This window comes from Dendrobates tinctorius, unplaced genomic scaffold (assembly GCF_039654945.1).
Source record: "Dendrobates tinctorius isolate UK_male_01 unplaced genomic scaffold, ASM3965494v1 ptg000016l, whole genome shotgun sequence".
NCBI lineage: Eukaryota > Metazoa > Chordata > Amphibia > Anura > Dendrobatidae > Dendrobates > Dendrobates tinctorius.
In genome coordinates, this window is record NW_027361684.1 from 8,098,017 (window position 1) to 8,122,987 (window position 24,971).

The following is a 24,971-nucleotide window of genomic DNA, read 5'->3' on the forward strand; positions in this document are numbered from 1 at the left end:
ACTTTTTGATGTTAAATTACCCACTATTTTATTTTCTACCACCGCACAAAATTCAGAGGTCCCATCCTACTGATGTAATTACAAGGAGTAACAGACCTGAATAAAATTATCCTCTCACATTTCATCTGTACTCTCCAGTGAAAGCAAATAGCCAAGAGTCCCCCATCCGGAGCAACTTCAAAGGGATGCTTGCGAGATACTGGAAAGAGAATATTCTGCATGCGGCACTAACAAGCCTGAGTAAGTGCAATTCAGCTCATGAGTCAGCAGGTAGCCATCTCTAATGCATCGCTAGCAGACTCCCAGCGCCTCCCTCCAACACCGGGCGGCACAATGGGGACCATTCAAGTTCAGGAGACTGGAGGCAAAGATTACTTTTAAGTAAATGACCACAGCTGATGACATCCATTTATTTATTAAATGGCGGCTGTAACAGTGCACGGACATCCTGGCTTCATGGTCACTGTTCTGTAGTGTAGCCTGTCATCTGGTGCCAGTGTCCTGCATATCGGCCACGACTCACCTTCAAGGGCTGTGAACAAATGTGTTAGTGTTTCTATCCAGCATTAGTCATCCATCATTCATACTATATATAATAAATGGAAATGGAATATAGTCCTAAAAAACTTTAATTGCACACCATAGTTGCACCCTGAATTGCTAAGAATGATAACTCTGGAACATTGGAACTGAATTACTGCCATAGAAAAATACTACGTTATGTATATATGGAATATTGTATAAATGAAACTGCAATATTGCTATGAAAAATTACAGTAAAAAAAAGGTACTGCGCGCATAGATTGGCCAATTTATGGGAGCCCAACAGCCAACGTCAAGCCGTCCTTCATTGTTCGTCCCTGTCCTGATATGACACCTCCCATATATTGGCCAATCTATGTGCCAAGTACTTTCCTTTTTACTGTAATTTTTCATAGCAATATTGCAGTTTCATTTTTCCAATATTCCATTTATACATAACGTAGTATTTTCCTATTTTCTATGGCAGTAATTCAGTTCCAATGTTCCAGAGTTATCATTCTTAGCAATTCAGGGTGCAACTTTATCCTTTCCTATAGCTATATTTTTTTAGTTGGCACCTGTACACACTAGTTTGGATGTGCTGTTCATTTTCTTCTATCATATTCAAGATCATACATAGACTAGAAAGAGCTACGACTCTCCTAGGTGTTCTGATTATTATTATTATGCATTTATATAGCGCCATTTATTCCATGGCGCTTTACATGTGAAAGGGGAAATATAGACAAGTATAATAAACATGTGTAAGACAAGGGACACACAAGTACAGAAGGAGAGAGGACCCTGCCCGCGAGGGCTCACAGTCTACAGGGATGGGTGAGGATACACTAGGAGAGGGTAAATTACTTATTGTAATTATTCTGCCACTGACATAACTCCATGATTTCCTAAATCAAATATTGAAAGAAATTTTACAAGGCATTTTGGCCCATTCTGAGCCTTTGTTTGCTGCATTATGGCTGATGAAGACCCAGGAGGCGGCAAAGTGTTCTGTAAATCACAGGGTGCAAAAACATCAAAAATGTAAATGCTGCAGACAACAATAAACTGGAAAGGAAATGGTGACATGGCTCGGTCAGGACGGTGCACAATCTCCTGACCTTGTTATTCATTCTGTGTTATAACGCTCCATCCATGGAAACTGTTCCACCCAGCAACCTGAATAGGAAGCCGATGCCCTCTGCATGTTTCTAATTATCCTGACAGTTGTGCGCACAATGAAGAAAATCGGGGGAAATGAGACGACGCTGGATGTTTAAATGTAATTGTGAAGGAGCACACATCTCCTATTAACAAATCAACCCGGCCATGGTGGAGGCCATTTGTAAGGATTAACGGGATACATATGTGGAGCAAATACCGGCATTACATAACGGACTGGCAGCCGACTATCTGCACTGACAAAACACTGCTCTGGAATAGAAGGGAATGTACTCCTGGCAAGAAGAAAAAGCCCTGATTCAACCTTTGTGGTAAGAATTCTGCTCCAAGGGCTGATGATGAAACCTACGGGAGAGATTACGATTATTTTTTACAGGAATGCACCCTAACTAAAGGCATCCACGATGGCTCAATCGGTAGGATCAGCATTCTTCATTCATACATGCACCTCAACGGAGGCTGGCCAAAACAACCTCCCTCCGTCAAACAAAGAAATACAGACGAGACCTTCTGAAACTTGTCTCTAAACCGGACATGTCGGTCCTCTATATCGAATGGCTCCAATCTTAAAAAAAAACAAAAAAAAACACCACCACACTTTTTTACCTCATGGCTGCAATGGATGCAGTCCTTCCTCTACAGGCTCCCAGGAAGGACGGCCTCTGATCAGGGGCAGGAGGGTGGTAATGTGGTTACGATGGAATAATCAATTTTAAGCCCTAATTTAGGGTGCACTCCCCATTCCTTATATGAAAATATACAAGCTCTTCAAGGGGTTTTCCAGCCTGTTGATACTGATTGCGCCGACGCCCGGCACGCCAACCAGTCAGCTGTTATCACCTCCGGCCTGAAGTAAAGTGTGTACGGAGCCAGAACAGCACATCGCCAGTACCGGCGCCAGGCACAACTGCTCAGCCACAACTTAATCGCCTAAAATATTTCATCAATCTCAACTTAAAGGCCCACATACACATTAGGATAACGATGACTGGAACCCCCAACATTGAAAGACTCAACCAACAGTCCAATATGTATGGGGGCCCCGGACTCTCCTCTAGACAGATGATGTAGTGAGAGATAAGATCCTTTTCTTCTTGCGAGAGAAGTCTGGCAGTGGCTTTTGTAGAAAACAGGAGCACTCGGGAGAGCAGGGTTGGGAAAGGCAACTGATTGAGAGATATCTTTTGTTCATCTGACAGCTATCTATTGTGTATGGGGCTCCTAAATTACTCTTGTAGAAGCACCTAGGTGTATATATTTTGTCAGACGGACATATTTGCACTGAACCACTACTAGTAACAACAATGCTTTCCATCTGTACTCACTGGTTATTATCATAGATTATACGCCTGCTCTGTTATTTGCATTTACTACTCTGCTGCATACATGTGCATTAGTGGTGGTGTCACAAGATCTTGATGGATAATTATTACAATTTGCTATTAAAGAACAATAGGTAAATGGCACATTGTGTGAGAAATCATTAACTCCAGATAAAGGGTTCACAAACATTCAAGAGTTCAGATGTCGGATGGAAACACCTCGAATTACAACAATTAACACCCATGCGGGTGATGTAGACATGACAGGTCCCCCAGGTCAACCCACTTCTCACATAACAGCAGATGGTGACACAGCAGCCATGGTCAGATCAGAGGAAAGCAGGGTCTGTCTTTGTGGGTGACTCAGATACCCGCCATACTGGTCTGCAGTGAATCACTCCGGTCTGGCCGGTCCTTGGCCATTGTCACCTGCTGTATAGTCATCCACACTATCACTTTCCCTGGTCCTGACTCATTAGACGAGCGTGGACCTTCTCAGACGTCCCCGAGCTTATGATCTTACAATTCAGCAGGCATTATCTAGACAAGTCATGAGGTTCTGGAAATCAGGAACACGGAAAACATGACAACTCTGAGCTGATGGGGTTCAATGGAGCCAAAAAATATTGACAACAGACAGAGGTTTGCTGGTACTTTAGGAATTAAAAGTTAAAGAATTCAGTACAACAGGGGTCAGCAACCTTCAGCACGCCAGCGAACTACAACTCCTAGCATTCAGGAAAAGCCACAGGCAACCAGATGGCTGTATGGTATTAAGGGCATGTTGGGAGCTGTAGTTCCACCGCACCTGAAATGCTACACCACAAGATATAACAAAAAATAGATTTGTCGCACGCGTTGGTTTCCATTCTGCCTGTGTTTTTGTACTATTCGTAATGGATTTTACTAGAGGTGTCTCTGGGGTGCGTGCAGTGCTTCTGATTTTTTTTATCTGTTAACTAATGACCATCCATTATTTTTTTCCTGTAGACTTCGATGGAAAAAAAACACAGATCCAGTTGCTATCTGTTTTTTGGCCAGAAAAAAATGTTGTGCAGATGAGATTTTGATCCACCTAAAAAAAAAATGGATTGCAGTCAAACAGAAGCCACTATAAGACATTTCCATCCCCATTGGAACATTTTAATTCTTTGCCATCCCAAAACCGTTCCAAAATTGGAAATAACTACTAAACATGTGAACAGAGGCCACTTACTTCCACACAATAAATGAGGTCAGTTTCCTGGTGACTATTACGCTATTTTCTTCTGTTTGGGTATACACTAGCGGTGTTTGGATGCACACAGTGAATGGACCCGGACAGCTCTGAGTGTAGAGGCCACTGCAGCTCAGTGCCAATTCACTTTATTAGGAGCTCGGCTGCAGCGCCTGAGAACGGCCACTACATGGCGTAAGGAGCTGTGCTTTTCCCTTTCCATACACTGTGTACAGCTGATTGGTATTGAACCGCCACCAATCTGGTATTGATGACCTACTGAAAGCATAAGCCACCAATAATTAACATGACCCCGTAAGCCATTCTAATGGTGGTCATCTCCAGCTTGTGTGACCATACACTGCAGGAAATCTTTTGTTGGAGTCCATGCAGTTTAGTTAGTGAAATTTATTCCCTAACTGACAATCGAAGATATTTCCTCTTGAAATAAGAAAAATCCTGAGCTGGCTTATATGGCGTCACAAGCCAAGGCTGCACCATTATGCGACTGCACCTCCGCAGCTGCTATCCCTAGCCATTACATGGTCAGAGGTGAGCAATGCTGTGCACGCCTGGCGTCTATGGCACTGTGCTAGCACGCTCTCCTGGAATGGGGTGGCACGCATGTTAGATCATACCCCACATTCTCCTGACAGCTGCCCGGTGCACCAGCTGCTGACCGCCCTCATGGTCACACACAAAGGCCGCTTCTCCTGCCAGTCATTCAGGATGGCTCCTGGGCAGCGGTGCCGCTCTGCTCGCTTTCATCTGTCTGCAATGTGATACTGCTGTATACAGCACAGATTCTGCTCTGTTCAGCTACAGAATATACGCCTGACACCAGAGTCGCCATACAAAGCGCCTCTTACATTTATTGACACATGCAGTGTAATTGCTTCATTATTCCAGCCCAAAATTGCAAACAAAAAAACAAAACAACCGATCAGCTGTATGGTGTCCATCACATCCAATGGTCACAAACGAGCGCAGTCACCGCGTGAAGGCAATTGTGCGGCCCCAGCCTAGCACCACATAACCTAGTATAAGAGCATCCGATACTAAAACGCTGTACATTGAATACAGTCCTGATGCTTTGCTGTAGATGTCCTGCTCCAAAGACGCAGATGGTAACAATCTGCACAACAGAAAACAGACTTCACCAAGGGCCCAAAGGGAATGTAATGATACCAACCAGGGCCGGGAAAAAGACCCCAATTTGGTATACATGGCTCCGCAATCTACGTTACAATCCACGAATAGACACAAGCTCGTTTGCCGTTATACAAGGATATCACAGACCCGGAATACATCATATCTGATGTAGCAGTGCTGGAACAGCCGACTTCGCTCTGCTACATGAGATACGAAAAGACCATAACCAGCTCTGCTACATCACATAGGATTGTCCTCCGCACGTGGTAAAAATTGCAAATTAAAACCAGTTTATAAATCCAGTTTCTATCTAGCAGAACCGGAATATGGCTAAATCACCCCGCAATCTACTGCTAAATACAAGGACTATACAATGAGCAGGCTCGGAGAAGCTCCAGCGCTGAGCGTGCCATCTGTCGGCACCAACACAACAGCACATTATTTAATCTGCCCGGCAGCAGGAACATCTGTATTTAACACAGGACTAATGTTTGGGTCTTCGTTTCCTGCGGGGGGAGAATCCAAACCACAACTGAAAAAATCCCAGAGAACTCAGCTAGTGGGGAGTCATAGCTCGCCAGTTATCTGCCCTACCGGACCTGTACCAATGGCGATCCTTCTCATTTCCCATACAAACCTTCCAATGCATGAGTCGCCAATGGGTAACAACAAAAACTGGGGTGAAGCGACAGGCGGTAAGAGTCATTTACCTTTGGTCTAAGCAGCTTATTCCGAACCCGTCCCCAGAGTCGGGCCCCGGTGTTGGCCGGACGTTTGGCCCCCGCGTCCTGCATCCTCTCCAGGCAGCAGTGCTCCAGGTGCTCACACACAGAGTTCAGGTTGCAGTCGGTCTGCATGATCACCTCCGTCATGGCTCGGTGCAGGTATCTCCTCTATACACCTGAGCGGACTGTGTCACCTCTGCTCAGACACCTGTATAAGGGACCAGCCTCCGGCCCCCCACCCACCTGATCACTGCTCTCCCCGTCACTGTCACTCCTCATTCCAGCCCAGGAAGCCTTTCTTGCACAAATCAATGAGAAGAGATTCCAGTCAGCAAAGTACAGAAATCCCAGCTCAGCTTCCTACAGAATCCAGCCTGCAGCTCCAGCCAACTGAGCCCAGGCTCACAGGCAAGGAGGGGGATTCAAAAGGCGGCCTCTCCCCCCACTCCTCCCTTTTGCCCAGGCTCTCCCCCTCACACACACATCTTAACCATTTAGATACCACTCCAAGGAATGGACATTAATCCTAGAGGTCATTTGATAACGAAAATAGGTTCAAACCTGCAGAAACATAATCTCACATTGGCACTCATTGATTACAGCTCTGCAGCCCCTCTAAGCGCAGTGAATATAAGGCTATGGTCGCACTGAGGATTTGGATATGGATTGTTCTGAGAAATCTACACAAAAGAGAAGAAAAAAAAAAAGTTCTTTGTCACTTTTTTCCAGTTATTTTTTTCTATAGTTGGCGTTTTCTACCAGAAATTCCACAAAGAACTGACACGTAGATTTTATTTCAAGTGGCAAAAAACAGCACCCTGTGAACGATCAGAATGTTTTCCTATTCATAAAAGTATTTGCAGCAGTTTTAATGTGGAGTTTCCTAAAGAACCCCCTTTAAGATCCACATTAAAAACAGCTCAGTGTGAACATATCCTAAGAGTTGTCTGTTGCCTGTTAATGTTCCTTCTTCTTAGGGCTCATGCACATGGCTTTATTTTCAGTCCCAGTGTGATCTGACAAATCATCTAATCGCGCTCTGACCAATATTAGTCTACGGAGCCGTGCACACGTCTAACTTTTTCCTCGGACCGTCAAGCAGCACACCTGAATTAAATCCGATATTCGCATCGCACTCGGCCGTGAAAGTCAATGAGTCTGAGGAAGCCATCGACTGCACTCAGAAGACATCTGAGTGCAGTTCGATTTCCACAGACTGACAACATGGAGAAGTTGGAGACATGTTTTGCTCCAGCCAAGAGAATCAGAACACACTCTGATCAACGTATAGGTTTTTGATGCGTTTTTTGAAGCGTAAATGCATCAAAATCACCATTACTACACCTCATACAATGAAGAGATACATAGAGAAAAAAAATAGACTGAAGACATAAAACATCAAAAAATGCATCCCAGACATATATTCTGGCTGGGGTGCTTAAAAAAACTCAGCAAAGTAATGTTAAAAAAAACAAACAAGAAATCTGTAAACAGGTTATTAGACTCCTATATAAAGGAAAGTGTGTAGTGGCCTTTTAATGCTTATTACCTTCATACTTTGCTTGTAGTATTTCATTTGGAAATTGTAGAGAAATCCGGCCTTGAAGTCTAAATCACAAGTGCATGGGGGCGGACACTGCACCTCCAGCTCTCCGGCCTCTCTCCCTTTTCCCTGCCTGCTGCTGGACTCTGATGAACGGACCACTTTGCTCTCAGAGTGACCTGCCTCCCTGCCCAGGGTCGATTCATCTGAGGGGCGGTACATGTGCAGATTGGTGGTCCAGCTCTTGCAGTGTCATCAGGCGCTTACAGCGCATATGTCACCCCCTCTGATGAGACGACCTGAGCAATAATGCAGAATCTTGGAAAGGGCAGGCAGCTCACGGAGAAAAGAGACCTATTCATCAGAGGCCGGAGAGTTGGAGGTGCAGTGTCCGCCCCCTGCACTTGCAATTAATACGTCAACGCCGGACTTCTCTACAATTATCTAACAAAAAACTACAAGCAAAGAATTTAATAAGCCTTAGAGGGCCTTTAGTCTAATATTCTGAAGACAGTTTCCCTGTGTGAATACGCCTTAAAGGCAGCGACATGTACGGTAAATTCATTGCCGATTCCATCCCTGATAAAACCAACTGAGGTGAAGTTTCCAAATCATGCAGCACAAATTGTGCAGTGAATTTGAAGTTAAAATTTGCAGAAGATTTGTATGGAATGAGCTATAAAAAAAAGCCAGACTCCTGCAACCCCTGTGAAAACAGATTTCAACACTGCGTTTTCCCCAAACAGACTTGGTAAATGTAGAGGTTTCATGAATGACAACTTAGAATTACTATTAATGTGTTATTTTAGGGGGATGAGTATAATATTCACAAAGCCCACAATCATGTACCCATATATGAACAGCAGCGAATGAATGGAAATGTGGGAAGGCTGGTACAGTAATGGGGTCACACTGACCTCCCCGCTCACAAGCACATCACTGCTATTACTATTGCTTATATTACATAATATATATGTGTGTAGGTCTTTCTTTCTGTGAATACAGTGTGTTACAGCCTACGGGTGTATCTGTATGAGAACATATGTTCACATTTCTTGCACTGACTCTTGTAAAATCTCAATTTGGTTGAAGTTTCTGGGAATTTAATAAAACTTTGCCAAAATGTTAGATGTTAAGAAAAAAAATTACATCCTTATATAGAAATTCTCAGCGATCTCCTGCTGATCAGCCATGTCCCTGCTTATAAGCTACTTCTACATGATGGTTTGTTGTCTATATGGACAAAGCTGCATGTGACAATCTGGAGTAGTGACTATGGGAGACACTTCTGCCCAGCGGCTAGGATTTGTCCACTTACGTAGGCAGATGCGGTGGACGACATGAACCGCAGTCTAGAAATGGTGAAGAGTGCTCGTGGGTACACACAAAGTATCGCGGGTGCTCGAGTAACATGTTCGCGTCCCCGTGTTCCACGGCGGTTAGACAGCCACAAAACATGCGGCTATGGGGACGTGAACACCTCACTCCAGAACCCGCAATACTCAGTGCATACCCGAACACCCATGACAAACCCGAGTAACGAGCACCCGCACTCATCACTAGTGACGAGTCCATAAGGTAAGACTTTACCACTATAGTCAGTGGTGTCTGTCGGGCATCATTCAGGTGCTATCTGTGCACAGGGCCCATTCTGCCTATTAGATTGCATACAGGGAATTGACCTAATGAATGTCACAGCTCCCAATTACTGATGGATTTTTTTTTACTATGGCCTCATTCCAACGTCAGGATGTCATAGATAAAACACGTACCCAATATAGTCTATGGGGCTGATCATATGTCCATGTCTTTTTACGTACCACGTGGTCCACAACAAAATATCAAGTCATGTCTGATTTTGAGTCACTGATCAAACTCTTCAAAGAGAATCTATGGGATTGTGAAGACCCTCAGATGCCATCCATGTGCCATCCATTTTTAATACAGATACTGAATTGACTTGCAGCAGCCTGGTCCAGGTGCCGGATCAGTAATAAGTGGCTGCTGAATGGAAGCCCTGTGATCAGCCTCGTACCTGCTGGCATCCCAGACTGCTCTTCTGATTAGCTGGCCTGCCAGGAGGTCAGTGAGGCAGCGTGACGCACATAAGACAATGCGTCAGGCAGGATAACCAAATAGGAACTGCAGCTGCTATCAGGTAGGAGGCGATACTCCATGTTCCCATCCAGCAGCCACGTAATATTGACCTGCCAACTGGACTTCTCTAGTTTTCTGCACTGCAATTGGCAGGAAAAGCTTGAAAATACATCACTAATATCTTCATCACGAGTGCACTGTTACCCAGCCTCCCTGCTCCCTGAGGAACAGTGCACTCCTGACTGTTTGAATATTTTGGACCAGCAGCATCATTGCTCCGCTGGCCCGAACTGTGAGTTCTCCAATGCTTTTAGGCACTGAATCTGGCCGGGATTGGGAAAGAACTGTGCACTCCAGTGATCCCGGGCCAGTTTCAGTGCAGTGCTTACAAGCTCTATTGGAAAGCTTAGAAGATAACGTTGTTCTTACACAGTGAAATGCTTGAATTGCTCAGTACTTGAATCGAGCACGTTGCACGCTCAGAAGTGCTTGACTCAAGTAGCGAGCATATTGGAAGTGAATGGCAAAAGGGGACAGAAAAATTCTGTTTCTCTATGCTCCCGGCTCAGATAATTCACTTACTGGGATCCGAGCACTACGCAAGATGTTGAACAGTGACCGCTAACCTAAAGAACCAGCCATTCTTGAGAACAGAGAATTATTCAAAACAAATTGCAAAGCTGCTTGCTTTTAAAATCATTTTTTAAAATATTTTTTGGATGGCTTGGATTGTTTTAGGGGTAGCAGGAGCTCTGTCAGGTGCTTTAAAATATTTCTTAAATCAATTGTCCCACTATAAGAACATGTCCTTTAACATCTTCATATCAAGGTATTGAAACTTACGGCACGGAATGCAAAATACTTCCAATAATGAAATTCTTTCAGTAGTGAAGAATGCCAAATCTAGTGAAGAAAGTTCGTGCGCTGGGGTCAAAGTCAGATGATGGCAGCTATTAAGAGGTCAAATTACCAGGAGGCCTCACACAAAATGTATTACTTTTCAAAATAGGAAATTTAAGCCCTGTCCTTTAATCTCTGACAGGCTCTATAAGTATTGACTATACTGACGAAATTAAAAACGGTTTCCTACTGCAGGACTTGGAAAGGTCTTACATTATCCAGACCTAATCTAGACTGGAGTCATATTACACTGAGTAACAAAGAATTCACCGGCATTCTGCAGAATTTGGCAAATTATATTGCTGATATCAGACAAATATCAAAACATAGGCAGGGAATAAATGCGCTAGAAGCTTGTACAATGCATACACTAAGGTCCAGGGCTTGAATTTTCTACATCAATATTATCCGAGGGGACATATACCGGCATTACAGTGCCCGTGGTTGCACCTTGTACCTCCTTAAGAGGAATCTGTCAGTAAAATCTACCCTCCTCAGCCGTCTATATGGACAGGTAGGTCATAGAAAATTGAATAAAATAGTACATTGATATCTGTAAAGTTTTATTCCATAGAAATGTGTTTTTGTCTTGATATGGAAATGAGCTGTTCAAATCTAGGGGCGGGACAAAGATTTCCCCAAGAACCTGTCTCCAGAGGTTATTTTACAAGAAAGGGGCGTTTCCCAGTGTGAGAGGTGTAATGGCTGACACTCTGCTCTCAATCATACACAGCTAAGAGTACAGCAGAAGTGACCTTTGTCTCATTACAAACCCTTTAAAAAACACCCTTATTAGGGGAAATTTGATTTAGAAAGCTCATTCTGAAAAATCCTGATTAGGCAGTTACTAGAAGGAAGTTACTGCTTAGAACTGGAAGTGTATCTCCACTTTCATAAGAACATGATTATAGTACAGGACTCTGCATTACAATCATTTCAATAAATCACTCTATTACACATTTTTGCTGATAACCCTCAGCAAGGACCATCCGAAGTAGCAACCTTTGAACTAGGTAGAGTGTATATATATATATATATATATATATATATATATATATATATATATATATATATAAATCCTAATTACAGAAATTATTAAAAGGGAATCACACACAATTTGACCTAACTAAGCTATTAATATGAAGCTATTAATATGGGTATACTGGCTACAGACTACTGAAAAAAGTCCTGTGTGTCTCTTATCAGATGTCTTGTTGTTGAGAAATCAGCTTTTATAATGTGTGCAAAACTCTAAAGCGCTGCGGAATATGTTAGCGCTATATAAAAACAAAAAGATTAGAAAAAATTAGATTTTATCACTTTATATAAATGACCTCTTCAAGGCTCAGGGGAGGATGGTGACCAGAAGATAACTCTGCCTCCAGAGCTTATTTTACACGAAGGGGGAGGCACCAGTGTGATGTGTAAAGATTACCAGTAGGAAGATTACCAGTAGGATGTGTAATGGCCACTCTGTTCTCCTGATCTCACTGCAAAGCTGTGTGTGATTATACCTGACACATCTGCAGGTTCCTCCGAGCTTCAGCTTCCAGGCATGCAGTATTGCTGCAATACAGCAGAGCTGAGAGAGAAGCAAAAAATGTGTTTGCAAGAAGACAAATTTCATTCTTTCTGCTATATGTTAGTTACTTGTCTCACACTGGTAACTCCCCTTCATGTAAAACAAGCTCTGGAGGCAGTTATCTTCCAGGCAGCATTCTCCCCAGAACCTGGAAGAGGTAATTTATATAAAATTATAAAAGATGATTTCTCAACAACAAGGCATCTGATATTAGACATTCAGACTTTTTTCGGCAGTCTATAGCCACTATGCCCATATTAATAGTTTAGATACAAGTATATCAGAGGGCAATACAGAGATCTCTCCAATGAACTGTTTGTACCAAGGACTGTGACAAGAACAAGGGGGCATTCTCTTCGTTTGGAGGAAAGACAATTTCTGCACCAGCATAGAAGAGGGTTCTTCACGGTAAGAGCAGTGAGGCTCTGGAATTCTCTTCCTGAGGAAGTGGTGATGGCCAACTCACTGAATGAATTTAAGAAAGGAATGGATGCTTTTCTTGTGAGTAACAGTATAGAAGGTTATGAATAACAGAATATTATAGGTAGATGGTTGACCCAGCTTAGGGGAAGGAATTTTTTTTCCCTATGGAGAAAATTGGCTTCTACTCTGTGGGTTTTTTGCCTTCCCCAGGATTAACAATGCAGAACAGCTGCACTAAAAATAGGATGAACTAGATGGACATAAGGTCTTCCTTCAGCCTTCAAAACTATGTTACTATGTTAGATAGGTCAAATGTGGTAACAGATTCCCTTTAAAAGGGAACCTGTCAGCAGGATTGTGCACAGTAACCTACAGACACTCATGAAAGAAAAGGATTACATGCACATTATATATGCAATCATGCTGCAGTGCTGGCTCCTGCCTGCAGAAGGGCATATATTTTTTTCCAAGTAGTATATAAAATATTCATCATGTAAACTAGGGGGAAGGTCACTGAGGGATCAGTGACCTGTCAGCAGTTTTCAGTATGAATACCTAACCAGAGCACCACAAGAAGCCTATCATTATCGCTAAACTGAAAATAAAGGTTAAACAACCACAAGAAGGATTTCATCACCCAGGTATCATTGTAAGGCCGGTTTCACATTCGCGCTTTTGAGCGCAGCGACGGCCTGCGCACGGCCGCCGCTAAGCCCCGCCTCCACCAGTATCTCCGCCTCCGGGCGCATGACGTTGCATGCGTCATGCGTCCCCTATCTTCATCACAGAGGGCGCAGGCCGTGCGCAGTCTGCGCACAGTCTGCGTTTGGCGGCGCATGCATCCTTTTGACGGTGCGCCGAGCACAACCAAAATGCAACAGGTTGCGTTTGGCGCTGCTCGGCGCATCGTCAAAAGGACGCATGCGCCGCCAAACGCAGACTGTGCGCAGACTGCGCACGGCCTGCGCCCTCTGTGATGAAGATAGGGGACGCATGACGCATGCAACGTCATGCGCCCGGAGGCGGAGATACTGGTGGAGGCGCGGCAGGGGACGGGGCTTAGCGGCGGCCGTGCGCAGGCCGTCGCTGCGCTCAAAAGCGCGAATGTGAAACCGGCCTAATCAGTATAACGGCACCAACCCGACAGTATATGTAGGTTACTGTGCACAATCCAGCTGACAGGTTCCCTTTAAGTAAGAAACTACAATTGTCCCTAAAGGTGAGAACCCCTTTAAAGTAGTCTTGCATTTCCCCTGGAAGCAATAAGTGACATCAGCTCTCCTGAATGGGTGCCTTATTCGGCTCGCTAATCAAGCTTACCGAATAGCTGCACCGGGAACCTGGATACCTGGAGTGCTCACGGTAAATCAGGTGTCCGGCGCCGAAGCTGCATGTGTCATGGCTGTGTGACAGTCACAACACACAGGCTCTATTAGCGAGCCGAATAAGTAGGGAGCCAACGATAGTCGCTCATGTCTACCTAAGCGTCCATTGACACTTTACTAGTCACCATATAAAGATGGTGCAAGTGATTTTGTTGTGCGCACGAGCTACAGAGACAAGGAAACTGATTCATCAAGTCGGGCGTTTTGTACGCCAGCATTGATGAACTGTGTAACGCATGAAGAAGCGTCTCTTAGTGAATTTGGTGCAACCTTAAGTGCCATACGCCATCACCAGAAGTGTAGTGGACTAAATTATCATGAGTTAGTTGGGCAAGCTTCGTGATAACCCTATCCTACACCAGATCTGTCCACTTCCCTAAAAGTTGATGGAGCAGGGAGTGGCACAAAAGCAACAAAAGTCACAAAATTTTGGCAAATTTCAAGGTTTTTACACCAGAATTCTGGGAAAATCTCCTTGATGATCCAGGCCATATTGAGACCAAATTACTAACGCTGCAAGCTTACAGTCTGAAAAAGCAACAAATTTATCAAGGTGGCTCATGCTGGATATATTTTTGATCTTTGTAGACTGTATCACTGAGGTTGGTAGCCTCGGTGATGTAAGCCCGGGAAACCTGGTTAAAGCACGCATAGTGCTAGGAGAGTTAATAGGGTGGGACTAGCTGCTCATATATCCACAGGGGCGTGGTATGGCAGATTTAAAAAAAAAAAAAGTAAAAAGTCAATTGTCTCATTCACTGTCTGTGTCTGGAGGTGTGTAGTCTTCTAGTATTGCTTGTGTTCACTAAAGCAGTCAAGCGCTGGACACTAACCTGACCGGGCAAAGCGGGACTAAAGTATGGACTATTTACTTTGTGTTTTCACTCTGTTCCGGAAAAAGCTGTCTTTTTGTTGGTTATGCTGAGTGGTTTATGAAGGTTAATAAACCAGCCTGGAGATTTTACTGAAACCGCTTCCCCTGACTACCTCAACCGTAGCGCGAGAGTGAGCAGAATGAGCAGAAACCCTACAACTATGCATCTATAAGTTGGCATACTTTGGTCAACAAATTTCTTCCAAATTGAGCCACAACACCATGTCGCACATGTCGAAAATAAACTCATCAAGCATGCCAAAAACATATGGTTGATGGCATAAAAGACTGTTTTCTTTTTGCATACTCACTGGCAACTGCGTTAATACCCTTCTATTAGGAAACAAGGCACAAAATGTATGAAACCCAATATGAAATAATGCGTTACTGTTTTCTAAGTGTGCCATATTAATGTTGCATGGGATACTCAATTCCGGCTATACCTTGATATTGCCTTATGGAAAATACATTGGTAAATTCGAAGAATCTAATAGTTAAAGTTCTGACGAGAAGCACCCACACAAATAATCTCATTTCCTAATACTGAGACCTTCTGTCCTGTTTATACACATGTAGAAGAGCTACCACGCGATGCTGATGAACAGGGCGATCGCTGGAAAATCCATTTGGGTTAAGCAGGGGGTAGGTGATGTGGAGTATGGGAAAGAGTAGCCCTAAACACATGGAAACTCTGTGTCTCTGAAGGTCACCTCTTAATATGCCTCTTCCAGGTAACTTTCTCCTGAAGATGCATTTAAATTTACACATTGAAAAGCCATTACATTTCATAAACATGGAAAATAGAAAAGGTCCATAGGGACAATATATCTCTGTGGTGACCGCATAAAAAAAAAGAAAAAACCACAACACCCACACAATAGTTCTCATGCGTACTAAATCTATTTGCAATTGTGAGGGATAAGAACGCCACATTAATGAGAATTTCCTTACTTTATCACATCTACATCATTGTTACATTATAATGGTCACATCAAAAGGTCTTTGAAGATATAACTCTAGAAGAATATCCTCCACCTCCAGAGACAAATTTCTGTATGTTCCCATATGGGTCCCATGAGATCCAGTCTTATGGGCAGATACGATAAAAGCACAAAGTTAACTCCAGACTTTAATCTAATGGTGAAGTGGCTAAAACGAAACATCGTAAACCAAAACCATAATAAAAACGGAAACCAGTATGAAGAAGTTGTGAGATTTCTATATGAAGATTTGCAAACGACTTCAAAGCCCGACATAAAACAGGACAATCCGTTACACACTCTAAGATGTCTTATCTGCAAGCACATATGGCTCGCAGATTAATTTGTGTCCTATAAAACAGAACCATCCGGCGGGCTGACGAGATATTTTCAGAAGGCTCTTCCACACCCACGGTCTGTGCGCAGCGGACACCACAGAGACTGCACACACTGAGCGCCTCCACTGCACATGTGTCAGGTGTGAAATTCATGCTTCACCCTTCTTCCTTGTATATTGTTTTTCTGTATTTCAAAACAGAAGGGGGGTGGAATAGAATATAATGGAGCATTGTCTGGAGATTACGCTCATTGTCTGGAGTACTGGAATAGGTCTGACGCTGAGCCAAGAAGCCCAAGGGGGTCTGCTCACCAGCTACAATTAATGCCATCTTCACTACGAACAATGTTTACGAGGAGCAAAACCTATGACGACTCTAAATGTGGTGCAAATACAACAGGACATGTATTATATAGAAGGATCTGGTTTATACTATTATAGGCAGCTTTGAATGCAAATTTTATTATATCAAAATGTTATATAAAGAATTCTACTGCTTTGTGCTTACAGCTCTTAAACAGACCTATGTGTCTCCATGGTAACAGACTACAATCCAACCCAGTGTAGTCAGACCCAACCACCATAGTGTTTTCGGTCAGTGAGTACAGTACAGGGGGCTCCTTCAAACATACTCATTTTATTTTTGTCTTTTTAAATGATTCTTTAAAAGCACCACTCCAGCAATTTTTTTTTTATTTAGTGGTGCCATTAATCTAAATTCCCCTACCTTAGGTACTATAATCACCAGCTGCCATCCTCAGCTCTTTTCAGAGCCGCTCCGGTCACACACCGCCATCTCGTGACCTCAACTTCTGATTGATCGGAAGTCAGAGGTATTGGTCAAGCTATCAATGTAAGTCTATGAGAGCCCGCTTCTGGCCCTTGTAGACTTACATTGAGTTGTGCCATCTGGATCATATAGCAAACGCTCAGCGATCCGGCAGGTCACAGCCTGCAGAAAACGATCGAAGAGGCAACAATACAAGATGAAGGCGGTGGCTTGCACCAGTACAATACTAAGGGCAGGGAACTTAGATTAGTTGCACCCATCCAGTGCTGCAATAAAAAAAAAAAAAACTGGAGTGGTGCTTTAAAAAAAACATGGATTTTTGTGATAAACTCACCGTAAAATCCTTTTCTCTGAGACGCTCATTGGGGGACACAGATACTGTGGTGTATGCTTCTGCCGCTAGGAGGCTGACACTAAGTGAAAAAAAAAAAAGAGGTTAGCTCCTCCTCCGTCGTATACACCCTTGCCCCTATTGCGGGCGGAACACAGTTTATTGCCAAAGCAGTTGGAGGACAACAAAATCAGCCTTAATACAGGTACATGTCCAGAAAAGGACCACCCTTATATCACATAAATAAATGCGTGTTAATTAAACAAAAACAGAGCCAACTGGCTAATAGGGTGGGTGCTGTGTCTCCCAATGAGCGTCTTGGAGAAAAGGATTTTACGGCGAATTTATCACAAAAATCCATGTTTCTCCTTCGCCTCACTGGGGGACACAGATACTGTGGGACATCCTACAGCAGTCCCTTGGTGGGAGATTGACTCACCGATCCAAGCTACATGCACCTCTTGTTTAAAGGTGCGCCACCGCTGCTTGGAGAATCCTTCTACCCAGGCGCTCGCATCCACCGAGGCCTGAGTATGACTATTAGGGTATGTGCACACGCTGCGGATTCTGCTGCGTTTCCGCAGCATTTTTGGCTCTGCAGAAACGCAGCAGATTCTGCTGCGTTGTACAGTACCTTTATTTCCTATGGAAATAAAAAAAAGCTGTGCACATGCTGCGTTTTTTTCCGCGCGGTTTTGCTGCGGGTTTACAATCCGCAGCATGTCAATTGTTTGCTGCAGAAACGCTGCGGTTTTACACCTCATCCATTATGAGGTGTAAAACCGCAGGGCAAAACCGCAGAAAAAACGCAGATAATCCGCAGAAAAACCGCAGCACTTTGTCCTGCGGATTTCCTGCGGTTTTCTCTACAAAATCCGCAGAGACTAAAAACTATGTGTGCACATACCCTTATAATGTCTGGCAAATGTGTGAAGGCAGGACCAGGTTGCTGCTTTGCAAACCTGTTCTGCCGAAGCCTGATGCCGAAGCGCCCAAGAGGCGCCCACTGCCCGAGTAGAGTGCGCTCTGATCCCTGCTGGGATCGGCGTGCCTCTAATGCGGTAGGACTCCTGAATAGTCAAACGAATCCATCTGGCTATGGTCGATTTTGAGGCAGCGAGTCCCTTCCTGCAGAGAGCACGAACAGAGTGTCCGTCTGATGTAAGGGCGCCGTCTGCGACAAGTACCTCCGGAGGGCTCTTACCAGGTCTAACGTGTGAAGAGCCTTTTCCATGCGGTGCACCTATGCTGGACCAAATGAAGGCAAGACAACATCCTCATTAATGTGAAATGAGGACACGACTTTCGGCAGAAAAGGAGGGGCTGGTCTGAGCACCACCTTATACTTATGGAAAGTAAGGAACGGAGCTCAGCAGGATAGGGCCGCCAGCTCTGAAACCCGCCTGATAGAAGTGATGGCCACTAGGAACACCACTTTCCAGGAAAGGTACCTCAAGGAGATATCCTGAAGCGGTTCAAATGGAGCTTCCTGCAGAACACTTAGGACCAGGTTAAGGTCCCAGGGGTCCATAGGCGCCTTATAGGGAGGTACCAAGTGGGAGACTCCCTGGATGAAAGTCTTCACCTGCAAATTGGTAGCAATTCTGCGCTGGAACAGAATGGATAAGGCCGATATTTGTCTCCTGAGGGAACTTGGGGCCAAGCCAGAGTCTAGGCCCGACTGGAGAAAAGCCAAGATGTTCGGGATCGAGAATCTCAGCGGAGAAACATCGCGACCTCGACATCAAGCAAAGAACACCTTCCAGGTGTGGTGGTAAATTTGTAATGAAGCTGGCTTCCGGGCGCTAACCAATGTAGCGACCACCTTGCTCCCGAACCATGCCTGGGTTAGAATCCAAGATTCAACGGCCATGCCGTCAAACACAGGGCCTCTTAGTTCGGGTGGCAGATCGGCCCTTGAGAAAGTAGATCTGGGCGCTCTGGCAGACGCCAAGGAACGTTGGCGAGCAGCTGCATTAGATCTGCGTACCATGCTCGACGGGCCCGTCCGGGGCCAGCAGAATCGCCGGAACTCTTTCCGTCCTGATCTTTTTGATAACTCTCGGAAGTAGTGGCAGCGGGGGAAATAGATATGGGAAGCGGAACTGGTTCCATGGTGGAACCAACGCCTCCACAGCAATCGCTTGCGGGTCCCTGGCCCAAGCGACATATGTGGGTACCTTGGCGTTCACCCTGGAAGCCATCAGTTCCACATCCGGAGTTCCCCACAGTTGACAAATATGCTGGAAGACCTCAGAATGTAGTGACCACTCTCCGGACGCAAGACCCCGCCGGCTGAGAAAGTCTGCCGCCCAGTTCTCCACACCCGGGATGTGGACTGCCAAAATCACTGAGTGGTTTGCTTCGGCCCACTGAAGAACGTGCCCCACCTCGCGCATAGTTGCTCTGCTGCGGGTGCACCCTTGGTGATTTACGTAAGCCACTGCCATGGCGTTGTCCGATTGAATTCGGACGGGGCGGCCTGCTAAGAAGTGATGAAACTGCTGCAGAGCCAGCCGAATCGCTCGTATCTCCAGTAAGTTGGTCGGGAGACGTGTCTCCTGTGGCGACCACTGTCCCTGGGTTGTATGGTGGCGAAACACTGCTCCCCAGCCGAGGAGACTGGCGACGGTTGTTACCACCAACCAATGGTCTGGGGGGAAGGGTTTCCCCTGGGTCAGAGAGGAACTGGTTATCCGCCATCCGAGCGACTGCCTGACTTGAGGGGACAGTCGGCACCGTCGATCAAGCGTGAAAGGATTCTTATCCCAGGCTGCCAAGAGGGCACACTGCAGGGGGCGAAAATGGAACTGGGCGAATGGTACCGCTCCCATTGCTGCCATTTTCCCTAGAATCCTCATCCCGAAACGAAGGGTATGAGGGACTGGTTGGCTAAGAGTCCGGACTCCCTGCCGGAGAGCTAGGGCTTTTTCCTGAGGGAGAATTACCAACCCTTGGCAAGTGTCGAAGATCATTCCTAAGAAGAAGATCCTCTGAGCTGGCACAAGGGATGACTTCTTCGCATTGACCAGCCACCCTAAGCGGGCAAGAGTATCTAGCGTGATGCTGACATTTTCCTCGCGTGCCTGTATTGAAGGGCCTATGGCCAATAGGTCGTCCAAGTAAGGTAAGACGACTATGCCTCAAGAATGCAGAATGGCCATGACCACTGCCATAACCTTTGTGAACACTCTGGGAACCGTGGCTAACCCGAAAGGAAGTGCCATGAACTGACAATGTCGCCCGTTGATGGCAAAACGCAGTAACCTTTGATGAGGAGGAAAAATGGGACTATGCAGATATGCGTCCTGGATGTCGACCGAGGCCAAGTACTCTCCCTGCTCCATGGCCGATATGACTGAACGGAAAGACTCCACCCGGAAATGTCTGATCCTGATGAATTTGTTCAGATGTTTGAGATCCAAAATCGGTCTAACATACCCGTCCTTTTTGGGACCCGCAAACAGGTTGGAATAGAAGCACTGAGTCCTTTCGTGCTGTGGCACGGGAACAATGATCCCATTGCGCTGGAGCGATTCGATGGCTCCAACAGAGCTGTTGCTTGGGTATCCACCCTGGGAAGACAAGAAAGAAAAAACCGTCTTTGAGGGAATCTGACAAATTCTATTTTGTAACCTGAGGCCACCAACTCCTTTACCCATGCGTCGTGCGCGACACTGAACCAGACGCGCCGAAACCAGAGTAGCCGGCCGCCCACTTTGCTGGTGTCGTCTGGCAAGCGCCTCGAGTCATTTGGCTGACGATCTTTGGGATCTGGATCCCATTGATCTGGCTGTTGAGTTCGCATTCTCCCCAATGGGTTGGTTCTATTGAGACCTGCCGCCCCTATCCTGGTTAGGGCGGCCTGAAGCGGCGGAATTGGCCGCTTTGGTCCACCCGGGGTTGCGAAAGGCCAAAAACGTGCCTAAAAAGGGTGGCGAAAAGGTGGTTTGACCTTTTGTTGAGGGAGAAGACCACTCTTACCTCCTGTGGAGTCGGAGATAAGTTTATCCAACTTCAAGACTCCACGGCCATGCCATATCCTTAACTATAGGGCTCTTCCGATAGAAATTGCGTTAGCGGCTGCAAGTGCCGAGCAATTGGCCGCATCCAAAGACGCCTTGATTACGTAATCTCCGGCCATAGCGATCTGACTCGCGATTTCCGATCTTTCTGCAGGTAGCTCTTGCTCCTGCGCGACCTTGTTTAATGATTATGACCATGAGATCATGGCCCTGGCTACCCAAGTTGCTGCTAATGAGGGAGAGAGCGCTGATCCTGACACCTCATATACTGAGCTCTCTATGAGGCGATCCGTGGGATCCTTAATAGAGGAAACGCTAGACCCGGATAACAGGATTATAGTGGCTAGGCGCGACACCGGTGGATCCACCGTCGGGAGATTCCGTCCATTTTTTACAGAGGTCCGGGGAAAATGGATACCTTGCTTCCAGTGCCTTTTGACCCGAGAAATGCCTGTCTGGTCATTCCCTGTGTCGCTGCACTATGCCCTCAAACTCAGGGTGAGAGGAAAAAATTCTGTGCGGCCGCTTCACTCGCTTAAACGCTACCTTATGCACCGTAGCCGCTGCGGGATCATCCTCAATCCCCAAGGTCTAATTGACGGCTTCTATGAGGCTGTCCACTGTTTCACGTGACGCTGGAGTATCCAGGTCAAGGGGCTTGTCTGAGTCGAATTCTGAGGTCTGCTCGCTATCAACCACTGGTGACGGGGAGCGAGAAGCAGAACTTACGGATGCCAAGGCACCGGATGGACTGGGTGACACCGCGTGGATTCGTTTCCCTCGAGTCTGCCTGGAGTGAGAGCGGCCCCTGCAGGCGAGAGGCTCTTGTGAGGTGGAGGTCCCCTCTAAGACCAGCGAGCCACTGTCCCTGCCCCCATCTGGGGCCTGAAGGGACTCAATTGCATGAACTGTGACAGTGATAGGGCCCACTCTGGGGGGCTTGGCACATTGGTCGCGGTCGCAGGGGAGGACGGACACTGGGGTTCTGTTAGGCGTCGGGTTCCGGGCGCTGCACAGCGGGAATCCCGAGCGTCGTCCTCTGCGGTCTGCCCACACCAGCATTTTGGGTTCGGTCACAGGGGAGGGCTCCTGGGCGCGTTTTGAGTTGCCGGCTTTGCATAATCGCTTGCTCTGCGCCCGCGGAAACGCAGCCCGATGAGATGCATGCCGCTTCTTCGGACATGCTGTATCTGTTCGCTGCTGGGGATGGAGGAAAGGAGGTAGCACCTCATTTTCCCTGTGGTCTCCCGGGCAGCACTTACCCCAGTCCTGTGCCCCCCCCGTTCCTGGACGCCTCCGCACAAAAATCGCACGTCACCAGCTGTGGGGCGGACCGCCTGCATATAAACTGGTCCAGGGGCGGTACTTTCAGGTCTTCCGCCTAGCCGCGCTCCGAAGCCGGGGACTAAATTTATCCCCCGCAGCCCAGGCCTGGGGGGCGGGCCGCCGGAAGTGACGCGCGGCCCGGAGGCGGAACCTCCGGTCGCGGCCTAGCTTCGGCTAAAGCCGCGGCCTCAATTTATCCCCTGCCCGCGACGGGGGAACGGGGGGCGCGAACTCCATGGCGCCACAAAAAAATGGCGCTACTTACTGGCACGGGCTTCTCCGCACCGCTCTGCAGCCAATGGCCGGTGGCATCTGACAGCTAAGGGCTCCAGCCCCGGATCTTCGCCGCAGGAGTCCTCCCAGGCCCTCTCCTCACTGACGATCCTCTTCAGCTTCCCAGCTCAGGTATGTGAGGGGGCCTTGACAAAATAGGACGGTGCAGGCACCCTAGCTCCATCTAACCCCTTCAGGGGGTGAGGAGAGGGACCGCCCGCCGCCTAGCAGCACCGCAGTCTAAGCATTGGTGGAGCAGTGGGGGCCGCACGGACTAGTCTTGTGCCTCTGTACAGCCCGTGGTTTCAATACCTAGGGGTGGTCAGGGCTAAGTCCGGCATTGTGTCCCACGTTGTGGGAGAAGATACGTGGAGGGACACTGGCACATGCTCGCCCGTTGATGGTTTGGGGAAATCGGACCCTTTCAATAGGGTCCGTCGCCCCTGTCTCATTTTAGGATCCGTTGCCCCTGTCTCATCTTCATAGACGGTAAAAATAAAATAAAAAAAGGTCTGGGGAAGACGGCCCAGATATGTCCCACGGTGCGGGAGGGGATATGTGGAGACGATACTCAACACGTACTCGCCCGTTGATGGTTTGGGGAGATCGGACCCTTTCAATAGGGTTCGTCGCCCCTGTCTCATCTTCATGGGAAAAAAAAAGAAAGAAAAATTCTGGAGCAAAACCAGACGTGTGTGCCTCCATGGACACTAAGCAAAAAAATTAGTTCCGCCCACAATAGGGGCGAGGGTGTATACGACGGAGGAGCTAACCTTTTTTTCACTTAGTGTCAGCCTCCTAGCGGCAGAAGCATACACTCACAGTATCTGTGTCCCCCAATGAGGCGAAGGAGAAAATTAGTGAGGTTACTAACTTTTTGGAGGAAAAAAAGCCAGAATAAAAGCTATAACCCGTACATATGCTGGGTTTGGCTTAAAAATGTCAGTTATACTATAAATCGCTGTGTGTGGATCCAGCCATGACTCCACACCCCTCATATACACAGCGGGGAAAATAAGTATTTGATACACTGCTGATTTTGCAAGTTTTCCCACCTACAAAGAAAGGAGAGGTCTAATTTTTATTGTAAGTACACTTCAACTGTGAGATAAAATATAAAAATAAATAACAGAAAATCACATTGCATGATTTTTACATAATTAAATCGCATTTTATTGAATGACATTAAAGTATTTGATCACCTACCAACCAGCAAGAAATCTGGCTTTCAAACATCTAAGTTTTTCTTTAAGAAGCCCTCCTACTCTGCACTCATTACCTGTATTAATTGCATCTGTTTGAACTCGCTGTTAGACCAAACAGCTGTCTAAGAACACCAGGGACAAAATTGTAGACTTGCACAAGGCTTGGATGGGCTACAGGACAATAGGTAAGGCTAGTTTCACACTAGCGTTTCACTGACCTGCGTCGGTCTGCGCACGGCCGCTGCTAAGTTCCGCCCCCTGCCACGCCTCCTTCCGTCAGCTCCGCCTATGGGCGCATGCAGCCTTGCATGCGACCTGCGTACCCTATTTTTAGCATTGGGTACGCAGGCCGTGCACAGGTATGTTTGCCGGCTCAGGCGTCCTTTTGACGGTGCGCCGACCTGCGCCAAACGCACCGTGTTGCATTTTTGTGCATTCTACGCACCGTCAAAAGGACGTATGCGCCGGCAAATGCATACCTGCACCCAGCCTGCGTACCCAATGCTAAAGATAGGGAACGTAGGTCACATTCAGGCCGCATGCGCCCATAGGCTGAGCTGACAGGAGGAGGCACGGCAGGGGACGGAGTTTAGCGGTGGGCGTGCACAGCCCGACGCAGCTCCAGGAAACGCTAGTGTGAAACTAGCCTAAGCAGCTTGGCGAGAAGGCAACTGTTGGCACATTTATTAGAAAATGGAAGAAACACAAGACTGTCCATCTTCCTCTGTCTGGGGATCCATGCAGGATCTCGCTTTGTGTGGTAAGGATGATTTTGAGAAAG

General features: G+C 46.5%; 1 protein-coding gene across 7 annotated transcripts in view; it reads right to left on the reverse strand.

Moving 5' to 3' along the window:
* ABR (ABR activator of RhoGEF and GTPase) overlaps window positions 1-24,971 on the reverse strand; it is a 392,053-nt gene that overhangs the window by 18,991 nt on the left and 348,091 nt on the right. Inside the window, exon 1 of one of the 7 annotated variants that reach the window (XM_073565394.1) lies at window positions 6,105-6,495. The exons of the other annotated variants lie outside the window; for them this stretch is intronic. Within the exon in view, the coding sequence (XP_073421495.1) occupies window positions 6,105-6,266 (162 nt within the window). The 5' untranslated portion in view covers window positions 6,267-6,495. Of the gene's footprint in view, window positions 1-6,104; window positions 6,496-24,971 lie in introns of those variants that run through there. 7 annotated transcript variants of the gene reach the window in all.